The 15592-nt window shown below is 44.8% G+C and overlaps 1 protein-coding gene across 2 annotated transcripts in view; it reads left to right on the forward strand.

Annotated features, from left to right (window-relative positions):
• Positions 1–15592, forward strand: part of ITM2B (integral membrane protein 2B) — a 54181-nt gene that overhangs the window by 31023 nt on the left and 7566 nt on the right. The window contains exons 2-3 of one of the 2 annotated variants that reach the window (XM_075591159.1): positions 8773–8901; positions 10623–10640. In XM_075591159.1, coding sequence (XP_075447274.1) covers positions 8773–8901; positions 10623–10640 — 147 coding nt within the window. The remainder of the gene's footprint in view (positions 1–8772; positions 8902–10622; positions 10641–15592) is intronic. The other variant, XM_075591158.1, reaches the window with a different exon arrangement.

Raw genomic sequence — 15592 nt, forward strand, 5'->3', positions numbered from 1 at the left:
CAAGCATAAGCTTATAGGGGACCGTGTTATATGGTTTTGAAGCAAAAGGTGGCACTGTGTGCCCATTTGCATGTCATTTCCCAGAAACCCTTGCTGCAGTGGAAGCACTGTGTGCTGCTGGATGATAATGTTGAAAGGCGGGGTTGCAGACCGGTCTAAGATGTGCAAATGAGCATACAGTAAACACTGTCCTTTACCTGTATTGGGTTCATGGACTGCCTACTATTTCACATATAAGCTGTACCCCACTACATGATTGCACCATCTATCTGCTTCATGTTTAGTTTTTACTATTCTGTCATTGGGTGCTATAGATGATACTGTCTCTGGTTTTGATTGTTATTATACCTCTATATATTCAGTTAGCCTTATTTCTCCCCCATCTGACAGTAATTTCATCTATTTGATGTTATTATAGAAGGGAGGCTCTGGCTTATTGCCACACTTAATTACTTTTAACTTACTGTTGAACACACATTCAGTGATATATGTTTTATGAATACACTTAAAGTTATATTTTATACATTTGGTGGTGTGCAATTAAGTGAACCTCATTAGAGTCCACGTTCTAGGGTTCTCATTTCTTCTGGCAATTCATTTGTACTCCATAATTGTCCTGCATAATCTAGACCGGTGTTTTAGTTTCAATGCTTTAGAAATGGTGTGATGTACATTAAATCGTCATACAAGCAAAATAATCCCTTCCAATTAAACAATAAAGATTGCAATCTTTGTTTGCCAGGGGAAAAAAAAGATTATAAGATAATATTATTTCATAGAACTGCATAAAACAAACTCTATAAGCACGTGCAGACATGCTGAAGTCCCGCTCGGTAACACACTCTCTATCTGCAATAACTTGAAAGCACTCTCACCTGTATTGCAACTCTGCATACTGTTTTTAACAGTGAGTTTTATATGTTTAACATTGTGTAATAATCTTTTTCTAGTTTATAAATCCATACTGGTTAATTACATAAGGTAATGATGATGCAGGGATTTTTGAAGTTGCAGTGATTTTGAACAACGTATAGCAAATAAAAAATACCACTTGTGGGTGCATTTGCATGTCTGACAGGTCTGCAATCCTGTCTTTACCCATTATCTCTTGGTATACAATGCTTCCATTGCAGCCAGGGATTCTGGGTAATGACATGCAAATGAGCACAGTGTCACTCCTTTTACTTCATGTCCATTTTAACATGGACCCCTATAAGCTTATACATGTTGTGTTAGGCCCCGGACATGTTGGTTGCTTGCTAGCGGAAGCGCGCTGAGGCGCGTTCCCGCTCAGCACTGAGCCCCTACAGCCGCAATTAGAGCGGCTTTAGTAGGGGCTCACCTGCGCTTTCGCGCGCTTGCGGAAGCGCAGGTCTTGGGGGAATTTAAAATTCCCCCGCTTGCCGGTGAGACAGGCCGGTCACGTGAGCGGTTGGGCGAACCAGCTCCGTGACATCACTGGCCCGCCCACGGCCAGTGACGCGCCCGCCCCCGGCCCGCCACCTGACGGTCTGTCCCACTTCTGCCCCGATCCATGTCTCCTGTGTGTGTGTGTGTGTGTGTATGCGTGTGTGTGTGTATGCATGTGTATATGCATGTGTGTGTGTGTGTATGCATATGCGTGCGCGTGCGTGCGTGAATATATTTATCAAAGTTGCACAATGTTAATAAATAATTTATTCTCACATGTCTTTTTTTTTAATTTTTAAAATATTATATAATATACACACACACACACACACACACGTTCCCCAGTGACACACACAGTGATACCCGCCTCCTAAGCGCTTGCTGTCTCCTCTGTCAGGACAGCAAAAAGCTCCTGGTAGAGCGAGCGGCAGCACCTAAGCGCTTACTATGTCCCAGGCCTAACACGGCTTTTTTAGCACAACCTGGGCTAAGGCCGCGGCCATGGTGTGAGCGAAGGCGCGTGCATGGCTCTAACAAAATGCAGGGGATCTATGGAGCCAGCCATAGTGCATGCAGGCGAGGAAGCGCGACGGCCGGGTCATGTGAGCGGTTCAGCCAATGAGGGTGAACCAGCCTTGTGATGTCACGGCCACACCTCCCCGTTGCTGAGGATGTCAGTCCACAGATCGCTCGGCCTACAGGAGCTCGCGACGCCATGCACTACGTCGCGCACACGCCCTCTATATCCGAGGCCTACGGCTGCGTCCAGGGTCAGCGCTTAGGCGCTGACCCGTGCTGAGGCGCGCTGACGCTTCTCAGTGAGCCCCTGCATCCGTAATGAGAACGGCTTTAGTTAGGCTCGTGCGTGCGGAAGCGTAGGTCTTTTTCAAAAGATAGACGTCACAGGCCCCCCCACCGACACGCGCACGGACCAAGGCCAGGGAAAGCACCCGCTTTCCCTCAGCCTCCGCGCGCCTCCGCACGGCTGCAGTCCTATGGACGCAGCCTAAGCGATAATGGGGAAAGACAGGTTGCAGACCTGTCGGAGACATGCACAAGTGGTATTTTTATTTGCTGTACTCTGTAGGGTGGAGGTTTTTTTGTCACTTTATTTTTACCCACTATAACTTTTTTTTAATGTCTAAACTATGTATGAAAATGTCACAGTAGAAACAATATTTAAGAGGCCCTGCAAGCAGCAAATCATTCTAAATGCAAGTTTTTCAGTGTACTATGCGGCTGATTAAAAATAAAATATTTTGTACTAGCTGAGAGACCCGGCGTTGCCTGTGAATTAAATTTCCCGCTCCCTCCTCTCCCCCTATTTCTGTGCTCCCCCTCTTTCTCCGTTCCCCCACCCCCCAGAGGGAGGGACAGTGGACTGGAGGGGGGGGGGGGGGGACAGTGGACTAGAGGGGGGGACCGTGGACTGGAGGGGGGGGACAGTGGACTGGAGGGGGGGGCAGTGGACTGGAGGGGGGGGCAGTGGACTGGAGGGGGGGGGGGACAGTGGACTGGAGGGGGGGGGGAACAGTGGACTGGAGGGGGGGGGGACAGTGGACTGGAGGGGGGGGGACAGTGGACTGGAGGGGGGGGGACAGTGGACTGGAGGGGGGGGGGACAGTGGACTGGAGGGGGGGGGGACAGTGGACTGGAGGGGGGGGGACAGTGGACTGGAGGGGGGGGGGGACAGTGGACTGGAGGTGGGGGGCAGTGGACAGGACAGGCACCCGGCGTTGGCCGGGCTTAACATTTCCCGCTCCCTCCTCTCCACTCTCCCTATCTGTTTCTCCGCTCCCCCCCCTCTCTCTCCGCTCCTCCCCCCCCCATGCGCAGCTCCGGTCCCCACCCTACAGTGTCACACACACACACACTCACACAAACAGTGACACACACACAGTGACACACACACACTCCCATACACACACACAGTGGACAGGAGGAGGTGGGGTAGGGAGAGTGGAACGTCCGGCGATCCGAACAGGCGGCTCCCCACGTCCCGCCAGCCGTGACTGCGCAGAAACCACCGCGCTCCCGCGCCCATTTCCCTCCCCACGCGGGCAAGCAGGCTCCCGTGCATGCGGCCCTCAGCTCGTGCAGGCTCCCGTGCATGCGGCCCTCAGCTCGTGCAGGCTCCCGTGCATGCGGCCCTCCGCTCGCGCTCCCTCAGGTGCAGGCTCCCGTGTACGCGGCCCTCAGCTTGCGCTCCCTCAGGTGCAGGCTCCCGTGCATGCAGCCCTCAGCTCGCGCTCCCTCAGGTGCAGGCTCCCGTACATGCGGCCCACCGCTCGCGCTCCCTCAGGTGCAGGCTCCCGTGCACGCGGCCCCCAATTCGCGCTCCCTCAGGTGCAGGCTCCCGTGCATGCGGCCCACCGCTCGCGCTCCCTCAGGCTGCCTTCCCCCCCCCCCCCCCCCGGCCGTCCGTTCTGCCGCTTGGTCCCGGCTGGTGGAGGCGGCGGGAGGCACCGGGGTGTGAGCTGGGAGGCCCTGCGGCAGGGGTGTGAGCTGGGAGGCAAGGCGGGAACAGAGGCTGGAGGCGCAGGGGTTTGAGGCCCCGGCGGCAGGGGTGTGAGCTGGGAGGGGAGGCTGCAGGCGCAGGGGTGCGAGGCGGCGGTTTACTTAATTACCTGGGTGGGAGGTGGTGTGTGGTTGTGTGTGTGTGTGGTTGTGTGCGTGTGTGTGTGGCAGTTGGGTGAGGCGGCAGTTGGGTGACGTCATAGAGCCACCAATCTGATTGGCCAGAGGCTGAGGACCAATCAGATTCACCACATCTAGCACCAGACTCACAAATTTCAATTTTATATATTAAGATGGAGAGGTTTTTAAACAAACTTTGTAATGCTCTGCACATTGGCGCTTCGCTTTACCTTTTATTTTGTAATTTTTGGAGACAGTGGATTGTATTTTTACAAGATAGCTGTCATTTTAAACCTTGGGATATTCTGATTTTGTTACGTGCATATAATATAAATATTCAGTATTGTATTCTCTGTGGAACCTATGAGTGTTTTGCTTCAATACACTGAAAACTACAAGCTTGATTGCATACCACTTGTAATGTTGCAGGTATATACTCCTTGTAAGAGTGCTCTGTTTGTGTTCATGCTCAGCCATTCAAATGAGTTGCTTCCAACTTCCCTGCCCTACTTATTGTGTTCCTATCTTCAAACAGGAAACCCTTCCCCTTGACGGTTTGTGTTCTTTGTTGTATGACCATTGAATAAAGCAGGTATCCCAACTTTAGATCTTACATGTTATACTTTTTGAGCGATCGGGTAACATATTTGCTTTAACTGGGCAAAATTCAAGATTGACGAGTTCTGGCTGACGTGCTTGTCAACTCTACCTGTCTATACAGGTTGCGCTCTAAAGTGCATTAGTGTTGATCATTTAAGTCAATGGGAGTTTCTGTGCTTTAGTGCCCGATCACACTTTGAAGCATAACCCCGTATATATTCTAGCTCCCTGAGGATGGGAAACATATGGTCAAACAGTTCACTGGGAATTTTCACCCAAACTAGTGCAGCAGGAACTTAAAAGCATGTCTTTCAAAGTATATATCATTACTGAGAAGTCGCCACTCCTGGATTACGTTTTTTCCGGCATGAAGGTGTCTCGCCCTGGAATAAGAGTTCGTTATTTAAAAAAAAAAAAATATTTATTGTTTTAGTTCTAAACTTCATATCCAAAGCTGAACAATATCATGATTTTAGATTGTGTGCGTTTTTAAAGTGTTGTTCCTAACACTCATGTGTCACTGTGAAGGTGTGGTGTTGACCGTGAGACTAATGAATAGGTGAGGGAATTGACATTGTGTAGAAATATGGAAACTATTCCGCCCTGAACAAAGAATTATCATCTGAATCATTCAAGCAATGGAAGGCAATAATTGCTTTATTATGATTTACTTAAACCTCCAATCTAACAGCCAACTACTACTAAGGATCTTCTTGCAATCGGAGTTTAGTCCCCTTCTTCCTAGCTGATCTATATTGATTCATATTTTGTGTGCATTTTAATTCTTCTGTTTTTATAGTGCGTTACCACGTGCTATATATACATTTATATATAATGTATAACTATGTTCACTTAATGTAACCATGTATTTGTCATCAACTCTGTGCCAAGTACATACTTGAAAAGGTGAGGTAACTCTCTATGTATTATTTCCTGGTAAAACATTTTATAAATAAATGCTAAAGCAAATACTCCTACACACTTACAGTATCATTAAAGTGACAGCTCATAGCCTGACTAGCCTTCCTTCTAATCATTTTACATAAAAATGGGTATTATTGTCTAATTATTTTACTAAAAAACTGTTGGCCACTATGCGGAAGTAATGCCTGTCTTACTGCAATAACAACTGAGGATGAAAATGAAAAAGGCCAAATGTTGTTATACTGTCACTTGGAACACTAACACTAGCTTGTGGCAACTTGGGATATAAAGACGAGGCCACGATTATCCTAACGCTTAAACTAGCCGGGTTACATTCAGGGTATGTGCTGGGTATGTTCTGGGCTAGTTTGAGGCATGTTTAAGGCATTTCTGCATTGACTAAAGACCCATAGGATTAACACAGCAGGGGTCCCTGGCAGTCCAATTCAGTTTCAATGGGACTGCCAAGGACCCCTGCTGTTAATCTGATAGGCCATTAATCAATGCAGAAATGCTGGGGCTAGTTTAAGGCATATGTTTAAGGTATGTATTCAGGCTATTCCTGGGTCTTTTTGGTGATTGCCACTGGTTTGTGTTAGAATAGTCGCAGTCTCTACTGTAGCCAGTTGTGTTGCAGCTGGTACTTTAGCTAAATTGATTACACAACTGACCACATCTGGGACATAATATCCTCAGACCGCTATCCGTATTTTAGGGATCTATACCAAGTTCCCCATATTTTGTAAATGCAGTGTTGGGTACAGCTGTGAGTTGGATTTGGCAATCTAGCTAAAACAGATTACGGAGCTGACTAGAGCTGAGGTTTATTATCCCCAGACAGCTATCCGTATTTTAGATATCTGAACGGCAGACATTGGTCTGATACTCCATTTTTCTCTATGGCATAAAGATACCGTATAGCAACATTATAGAGATTTGCACATGTAGACTCTACTACTATAGTGTCATCATTCTGTTATGTATAAGATGGTTAACTGAGTTTAACCCGGTTCAGATGAACTTTTGTGGCAAATTGCAGGTTGGATACTTCTAATCAACAGTTTGTATCCAGTCACACGGTCCTAGGGATATTGATATTGTGTGGTCTGAAAGTGTCAATATACTATGCTATGTGTTGCTACCAACAGCAATGACCTACTGGATATTAGCAACTATTCACCGTCTCACTCTCTTCACAATTGTGTCACACTATTTTAACGTTCACTTTTTGTGAGTGATTCTTTTGTTTTAAAAGGTGTTTATTCTAATCACTATTTATTTTGGGTGTGTATTTCGTGTGTTCCCTGCACGCAAGGGAGATGTAGGAGAGACCTGTAACACTGGGTATACCCTGGGAATACAGATCCCTTCTCTCAGGGGGACTTGGTCAATGGGTCACTGAGGTACAGGTCGCCTTGAGCTTGGCATACTATTACAACTCCTAGATGACCCAGGCTTGTTGTATATAATATTTACAGAGTTCACGCTCAGTTTGTTTTTAGATTGAGTTTTTCATATATAATAATTTATTATTTTGAGTCCATTATTAGGATGTGGTTCTTTCAGTTCACTGCATAGGATTATATTCTTTCCACATTGATATTTATTTTTAAATAGGTCAAGCAAAAGATAAAGAAAAATATTACTCTGTGACTGATGATGAGGTCTCTATGCTCCTCATCTTCTCGTCTACAACCTGCCCCCTTGATCCCCCTCACATCTCCTCCGCGCCCTCTCTGGCACGCTAAGCTCCACCGATACTCACCTTTTTAACCTCTCAACTCCTGCATATTCCCATCTTCTTTTAAACATGCACTCATCACGCCCATTCCAAAGAAACCCGCTCTTCAACCAGCCTCTCTACCTACCTACTTGAGCGACTTGTATACAACCACTCACTTTCTCTCCTCCAACTCCCTGCTTGACTCTTTACAATCTGGTTTCCGCCCTCTACACTGCACCGAGACAGCACTAATAAAAGTGTCCAATGACCTACTCACAACAAAGTCTAAGGGTCACTTCTCCTTACTAATTCTCGTGGATCTCTGCTGCCTTCGACACTGATCACCCCCTTCTCCTGATCACACTCCGCTCCATTGGCCCCCGTGACGCAGCCTTCTTCTAGTTCACGTTCTACCTATCCAACCGCTCCTTCAGTGTTTCCTTTTCTGGTGTCTCTCCATCTTCACTACCTCTCTCTGTTGGAATCCCACAATGCTCAGTCCTTGACCCTCTGCTCTTGGTGAACTAATACAATCTTTTGGCTTTCAGTATCATCTCTATGCCGATGACGCCCAAATTAACCTCTCCCCCTCACTCCTGTCCTGTGTCACCAACTGTCTCACTACAAGCACCTCCTGGATGTCACACTGTTATCTGAAGCTTAATATGTCCAAAACAGAACATTTTCCCCATCCATTGCCACCCCTACACCCAAACTCTCTCTCACTGACAATAGCACCACAATCTCATCAACACCTCAAGTATGTCTAGGGGTCATCTTTGATTCTGATCTCTTCTTTCCTCACATTCGGTCCCTCACAAAATTCTGCCGTCTCCACCTCTGAAATATCTCCAAGATAATCCCTTTTCTCACTCATGATGCAATTAAAATCCCAATTCACTCGCTCATCTTGTCCCGCCTTGACTATTGCAACCGTCTAGTAGTTGGCATTCCCCTTGTCCGCCTATCCCACAGTAATCAGCCACTTTTTTACCTTTTTGTTTCAACATTGCCCCTCATTCCCTCTAGACTGTAAGCTCTCACAAGCAGGTCCCTCATTACCTTTTTGTATCTGTTTATGCATGTTTGTCCTTACTTGTATGTGACTCAGTTCATGTAATTTTCAAATCTCTGTACCCCTATTGTCAGTGGTTGACAAATCACCAAAAAATCTACTCGCCACACAAAAAAATCTACTCGCCACCTAGTACCAAACGTGTGCTGCTTGGGCCAATATTTACTCGCCCGGGGGTTAAATCCACTCGCCCGGGGCGAGCAAATGTATAGGTTTGTCGAACACTGCCTATTGTACTGTGCTACGGAATATGCTGGCGCTTTACAAATAAACAATAATAATAATAATCAAGGAGAATACAAAAAAAAAGTGTACAACAGTTGACATTTTTGTTTTATATGGGAATCTGCTTAAGATAGTTGTCACTGCTTTAAAAAAAACCATTACTCTGTTTCAATTGCAGGAGTTTGAGGATGATGTTCCACTTGGACAGAGACGAGCTTGGTGCTGGTGCATGTGCTTTGGATTAGCTTTTATGCTAGCTGGCATAGTCCTGGGTGGTGCTTACCTCTACAAATACTTTGCTCTGCAGGTAAGTGTTTATTTGTTTTTATTTTACAACACAGAAGTTTTAATTAGATGACAGATACTGAATGCAAATGATCATTTATTCCCACAAGTTCCAGTGACATTGCAGTAAATGTTAGAAAAATGTAAGTCATTGGCACAGAAGGTAAGAAATAAAGCATGAATGCAAAATCAATACAGAAGGCAGAACTGTGGTTACACATATGGCAATGTCCACAACATACATAGAAAGTATTGCTAAAGTCAGGAGAAATCATTGGACACTAAATAATAATCAAATCCTCTAAATGATATGACCTAAACCAGTGCTTAATCAATAGTAGTGTTTTATATGCAAAAATTGTATTTGTAAGAAAAAAAATTTGTACCAGACATTTATCCTCGCCGTCATTGCCCCCGATACTTTACATGGTCCAATGCCACCTTCTCAGAAAGGTGCATACTGTTGAAAGAACTTGATTGTAATGTGTTTATGGCGCTGTTTTTAAATGACACTGCTTTCTATATTTAATGTTTTCAGAACTTTCCGTATCCATTGGAGTAGGTTAGCATGTTACATATCGGATTGCACTGTTTTTCTACTCCGTGTCTATTAATCTTCTTCCCCAAGATCACGTTAAACTAATGAAACTGCTATTATTCAAGCTGAAGAAGAAAAGGCACCTGGATCAACAATCTGCCTGTCAATACAGCAGTTAACAAATAGTCTTATTACACAAGATTAGGTAAAGATAGTTAAAACACGTCACATACCATAGAGATTAATAAAAGTTGAAATTATAATTTACCTTTCACATTCCACCATTGAATTTTTTTTTTTAGACAATCCTGTACATTTAACCTGCTAAACATGCCACTGTCCTTGGTTCACTTTGGTCCTAGAAGGAACTGGCCCCTTAACTTTCATCTTTGTGTCCATAGTTGCATTGTGGTGTTGGAATGTTGTACAGCAGAGGAGGTTTTTAAACAACTTAGTAAAACAACATTGGGCGTGAAGAATGCTTGAGTATTAGTGATTTGGTAGATGTTGCTTCAACCGGTTAGTGCTCTATTGTATAAGAACAATATATTCAGAGTATAGTCCCAATGTCCATAATAACTGTATAATAACAGAGATCACCCAAGGGAGATTAAGGGACCTAGTGGTGCCCACCTGGCTACCACAGAGATTGGTCACCTGGTAAGTGATTACCTACCCATAGGGTTTAGATCAATAAAACAGCAGGCACTGAAAAGGTAAATACAGAGGGCCTTTGCCCTTTACCTGACAGTGAAATCCAGACAGGGAAAAACTCTGCAGCGGGCAATCCTCAATGTTAGAGATCAGGATATGTAGGAGGAAAGGAGCACAGCATCCGCATCAGTGGATCAAAAATAGATATTGCAACTCCAGATGTAGTAACATTGTGTTTATTGCACAATCAGCTTAGCAATGAAGGTGTAGGATACGCACCGTGTTTCCTACACCTTCATTGCTAAGCTGATTGTGCAATAAACACAATGTTACTACATTTGGAGTTGCCCTATCTATTTTTGATCCACTGATGCGTAAGCTGTGCTCCTTTCCTTCTACATATTGAGAGGAATTCTTGCTCTGATCTTTCAAATTTAATTATGTGTTATGGAACAGGGTCGAAAAATCTTACCTGCCTATGCGAGTAGATAAGTGAGGTTAAAAAAACAAACAACATTTTTAATTGATTTATTTTTTTATCGCTGCTTAAGGAGACAGGAGGAGCAAGTGTAAGTACACCATAGATTTATAGAGCTGGCTAAAATAATAATTAAGTCCATTTAGAAAGGGTAAAGTATTCTTGACACAATGTTTTTAGATGAGACTTCATGGTAGGGAAAATGGAGCTGGGACTGCAAATAATTTCATGTGTAAGAGCAGCAAAGGCAAGTATGGTGGAAAGAGGACTGCCCTGAGTGCGCAGGAGGCAGTGATCTCAGTAAGAGGTTGGTGTGGAGGTACAGAGGACTGTAGGACCTTGAAGGGGAGGAGAAGAGATACCTGTAGTCAGTACGGAATGTAATGAGAAGCCTGCACTGCAAAGTAAGGAGCAGATGAACAAAGACTGGTCTCACAGAGTAAAATAATTCTACTTGCAGCATTTTTTAATTGAACATGGGGTACAAAACCCACACCGAAATCCGAGTTAGTTGTGAAGATGGAAGAGAATGTGCTGTAGCTTGATTGCATTTCATTTATGCATTGCCCAACATTATATTTGAAATACTCTTGACAAGGATTATTTTATAAATAATACTATTTGTGTGTTGCAAGAGTTACTTGGGTTAAGTCATATTTAATATAAAGTTGGGCAACCAGTGGCTTTGGTCACAAAACTGCACATGCTCTGTTGTAACTGGTGTCTAATGATGATGTTGAATTGAATACAGAAATACAAATCCTGGCAGTGTTTTTTCCTCCACCTCTGAAAGTGTCATGATCAACAGCAGTAATTAGTGCAGAATGCTATATTCAAGCGTCTACAGCCTATGTAGCTGTGGTTTGTGTAGATGTGCGACAGCAACAACCATATACACTCTATTCTCTCACAGCCTTGGCTTAGTCATTTGTGTGATTTATATATACATGAAAAACTCTTTACATGCTGCTTGTAGAACAGGAAAATTCCAGAGCAATGCAGTAATGCCATAGTTATCTTCATCCACAAGAAAGGAGACAAAGAAGAATGTCAGAACTACAGATCAATCAGTCTACTTTCAATCACTTACAAGATTTTAACAAGATACTCACTTCACTAATCCACTGCAACAGACCCTGGACTTTGACCAGCCAAAGAACAAGCAGGATTTTACACTGGATACAACACAATGGACCACATCCAAGTCTTACAAGAAATGATTTCCCACAGTAATGAATATGATCTTACCACTCGGCTTGGTATTCGTAGATTACAACAAAAAATGTGATTATGTCTACACATCAGCAGCTATAGATGTATTCAGAAGAAACATTTTGAAGAACTGTGCATGGATATTATAAAGAACATTTATGAGTGACACCTCAACCATTAGATTACATGAAGATACAAGAAAGTTAAGGATCAGCAAGGGAGTGCGGCACCATGTCGTCCAGAGCTTTTCACCACAACACTTGAATTGTTCAAGACATTCGATTTCAGAAGAAAAAGGAATCAAAATCAACTGCATATTTGAGTCGCCTACGGTTTGCAGATGACATTATTTTTGCCACAAGCCCAGAAGACCTCCAGCAACAAATTGGAGAACTTGCCGAATTAAATAAGGCTGTGGGCTTACATATGAACCTCACCAAGATTAAAGTGATGTTCAACAAATGTGTAAAGTATGGAAAGCTTGAAATAAATGGAATAGAACTAGAAGTTCAAGATTGTCTACCTTGGCCAGCAAATAACAACGGATGGGAGACCAATGAATGAAATCAATAGGAGGATAAAGATGGGTTGGCGCGCATTTGGAAGAAGTGAGACAATATTTCAAGGGAACCTTCCACTGTGCCTCAAGAAGGACGTTTTCAACCGGTGTCTTCTGCCGTGCTCGCGTATGGATGTGAAACTTGAACCCTAAATGTGGAAATAATTCAGTAGCTTCAGACAACGCAAAGAAGTATGCAGAGATGTATGCAGTTTATTACTGGAAGAGACAGGAAAAAGAATGAATGGGCTCAAAAGCAAACAAGTTTGTGACATCATCACGAGTGAATAAATTAAACTGGCAGTGGGCTGGATATATAGCAAGAAATGAGTTGCTGGGTACTCGGCTGGATTCCAAGAGAGATTAAAAGACCAAGACGACGACCCAAAGTAAGATGGGAAGATTAAATCAGAAAATTTGTTGGCGCAACGTGGAGAAGAGAGGCTTGAAACTGCAGTACCTGGAAGATCCTTTGGGAGGTCATCATTCTGCAGTGAATCGACAAGGGCTGATGATATTTCTATCTCTACATACAACTTCCACTCCTTCGGGTGTCATCCCCTCTAACCTCATACCCATCCCCTTTCACCCTTTCTCCTCTCTCCCCTCTCCTGTGCCCTCTGAAATGCATGCTCCCTTTCTAGCAAGTTCCTCTCTGTGCATTACTTCTTTTTTTCTCACTCTCTGCTCCTATTTGCTATAACTGAGATCTGGCTCACTCAGTCTGACTCTGCTCTGGAAGCTGCCCTCTCTTATGGTGGCCTTGCTTTCTCCCACACTCCGCGCCCTGATGGCAGGGGTGGAGGCGTGGGGCTCCTGCTCTCCTCTATCTGCCGCTACCGTACCCTTCCAATTCCTCCCTCTCTTGCTTTTCCCTCCTTTTGAGGCTCACAGTGTCCAGATTTTCTCTCCTCTCCCTATCCACGTGGCGGTCATCTATTGCCCACCTACCTCTACTCATCCCCCTTCTGCCTTTCTCTCTCACTTTGAATCCTGGCTCTCTTTCTTCCTCTCCTCAGACTCCCCTGTTCTTCACCTTGGGGACTTCAACTGCCATATTGAAGACCCCTCTCTCCCTTGGGCTTCCCACTTTCTCTCTCTAACATCTTCTTTTGGCCTTCAACAGTGGACTGCAGCCAGCACCTACAAGGATGGTCACTACCTAGATCTGGTTTTCACTAAATACTTTTCTCTCTCTTAATTTCTCCATTTCCCCTTTTCCTCTCTCTGACCATCACCTCATCACTTTTTCTCTCTCTCTCACTTGTCCCCTTCTCCACCTCCATCTACCCCACGGTTCTGCAGAGACCTGCGCTCTATTAACCTACCAGCTTTTGATTCCACTTTGCGCTCCTCCCTATCCTCTCTCAACTCTGCTCCAGACCCTGAAAACCTGGTCAGGAACTACAACTCTGCCCTATCCTCCTCTCTTGATCTACATGCCCTATCCTCCTCTCTTGATCTACATCCTCTGCCGTTCTCGCCCTTTGAACCCAAGACCCTGACTAAATTCCCACACACGCAGGCTGCGTTCCTGCACTCGTTCCTCTGAACGCCTTTGGAGGAAATCTCACACTCACAGACTTCCTTCACTACAAATATATTCTATCCTGTTTCAACTCAGCCCTCTCTCAGGCTAAACAAACCTACTTTTCTTCACTAATAAACACGCACAAGTCTAATACACGCCGACTCTTCTCTGTCTTTGACTCCCTACTTAGACTACCCTCTGCTGCCTTTTCTTCTTCCTCCATCTCACCTCAGGACTTTGCCCAATATTTCAAAGAAAAGGTGGAATCAATACGTCAGGCCATCCCCTCTGTATCCTCCCCCCATCCTACACCACCTCTTCCTAACTCTCCTCCTGCATCCCTTGACTCTTTATACGCTGTCACGGAGGAGGATGTGTTGTAGCTGTTCTCCTCTTCTCCCTCTACCACTTGTCCTCTTGACCCCATTCCCTCCCATCTCCTAAAACCTCTTGCTCCTACAATAATCCCTACGCTCACACACATTTTTAACTCCTCCCTCTACTATAGTACCTTTCCCTTTTCCTTCAAACATGCAACAGTCATACCATTACTCAAAAACAGCAAGCTAGACCCTACCTATCTTTCTAACTATCGACCTGTCTCCCTCCTGCCTTTTGCCTCTAAGTTCCTTGAACGTCTTGTATTCTCTCGCTTGCTCCACTGTCTCAACACCTATTCTCTCCTGGACCCTCTACAATCTGGCTTCCGCACTGCTCACTCCACTGAAACAGCCCTCAGTAAAATAACTAATGACCTCCATGCTGCCAAAGACAGAGGTTATTACACTTTGCTCACATTACTCGACCTCTCTGCAGCATTTGATACTGTGGACCACCCTCTTCTCCTTCACAATCTCCATACTCTTGGCATTCGTAACAAAGCTCTATCCTGGATCTCCTCTTACCTCTCCCATCGTACTTTCAGTGTCTCTTCTGCTAACACCTCCTCCTCCTCTAGCGATCTCTTTGTGGCGGTACCCCAGGGCTCTGTCCTGGGACCCCATTTATTTTCTCTTTACACACGCTCTAGGTGATCTAATCACATCTCTTGGGTTCAAATATCACCTCTATGCTGATCACGCACAAATTTACTTTTCAACCCCTGACCTTACACCTACTGTACAGACTAAAGTTTCTGAATATCTCTCTGCTACATCATTCTGGGTGGCCCTCCACCAACTGAAAGTTAACATGGCAAAAACTGAGCTCCTCATACTTCCGCCCAAACCTGGCCCTATTTCCTCCTTCCACATTACTGTTGGAAGTACTATCATTTACCCAGTAGCCCAAGGATGCTGCCCTGGGGTCACACTCGACTCCTCTCTCTCATTCTCTTCCCACATTCAAAAGGTAGCAAAAATCTGTCGTTTTTTCCTCCGCAATATTACCAAGATACGCCCTTTGCTCTGTTGCTCAAATGCAAAAAGTCTGACACAGACCCTCATTCTCTCCCGTCTCAACTACTGTAACCTCCTGCTGTCCGGCCTTTCTGCCTCTCACTTTTCTCCCCTACAATCTATCCTAAATGCTGCTGCCAGAATCACTCTACTCCTTTCCTAAATCTGTCTCGGCGTCTCCCCTGAATTGTAGCTGAGTACATGCACAGAAATTGTAAATTGTAGACGGTTATCAAATAGTGGCCAGGGTCAACCTGCGCGTTGCCGGCCTGTGTCAAAATTAATCAGGAATATGGTGAACTTATTTACCAGTGCTGTTGCCGTTCATTTTAGAAGTGCTGTTT

Source organism: Ascaphus truei, chromosome 3 (assembly GCF_040206685.1).
Source record: "Ascaphus truei isolate aAscTru1 chromosome 3, aAscTru1.hap1, whole genome shotgun sequence".
NCBI classification, from domain to species: domain Eukaryota; kingdom Metazoa; phylum Chordata; class Amphibia; order Anura; family Ascaphidae; genus Ascaphus; species Ascaphus truei.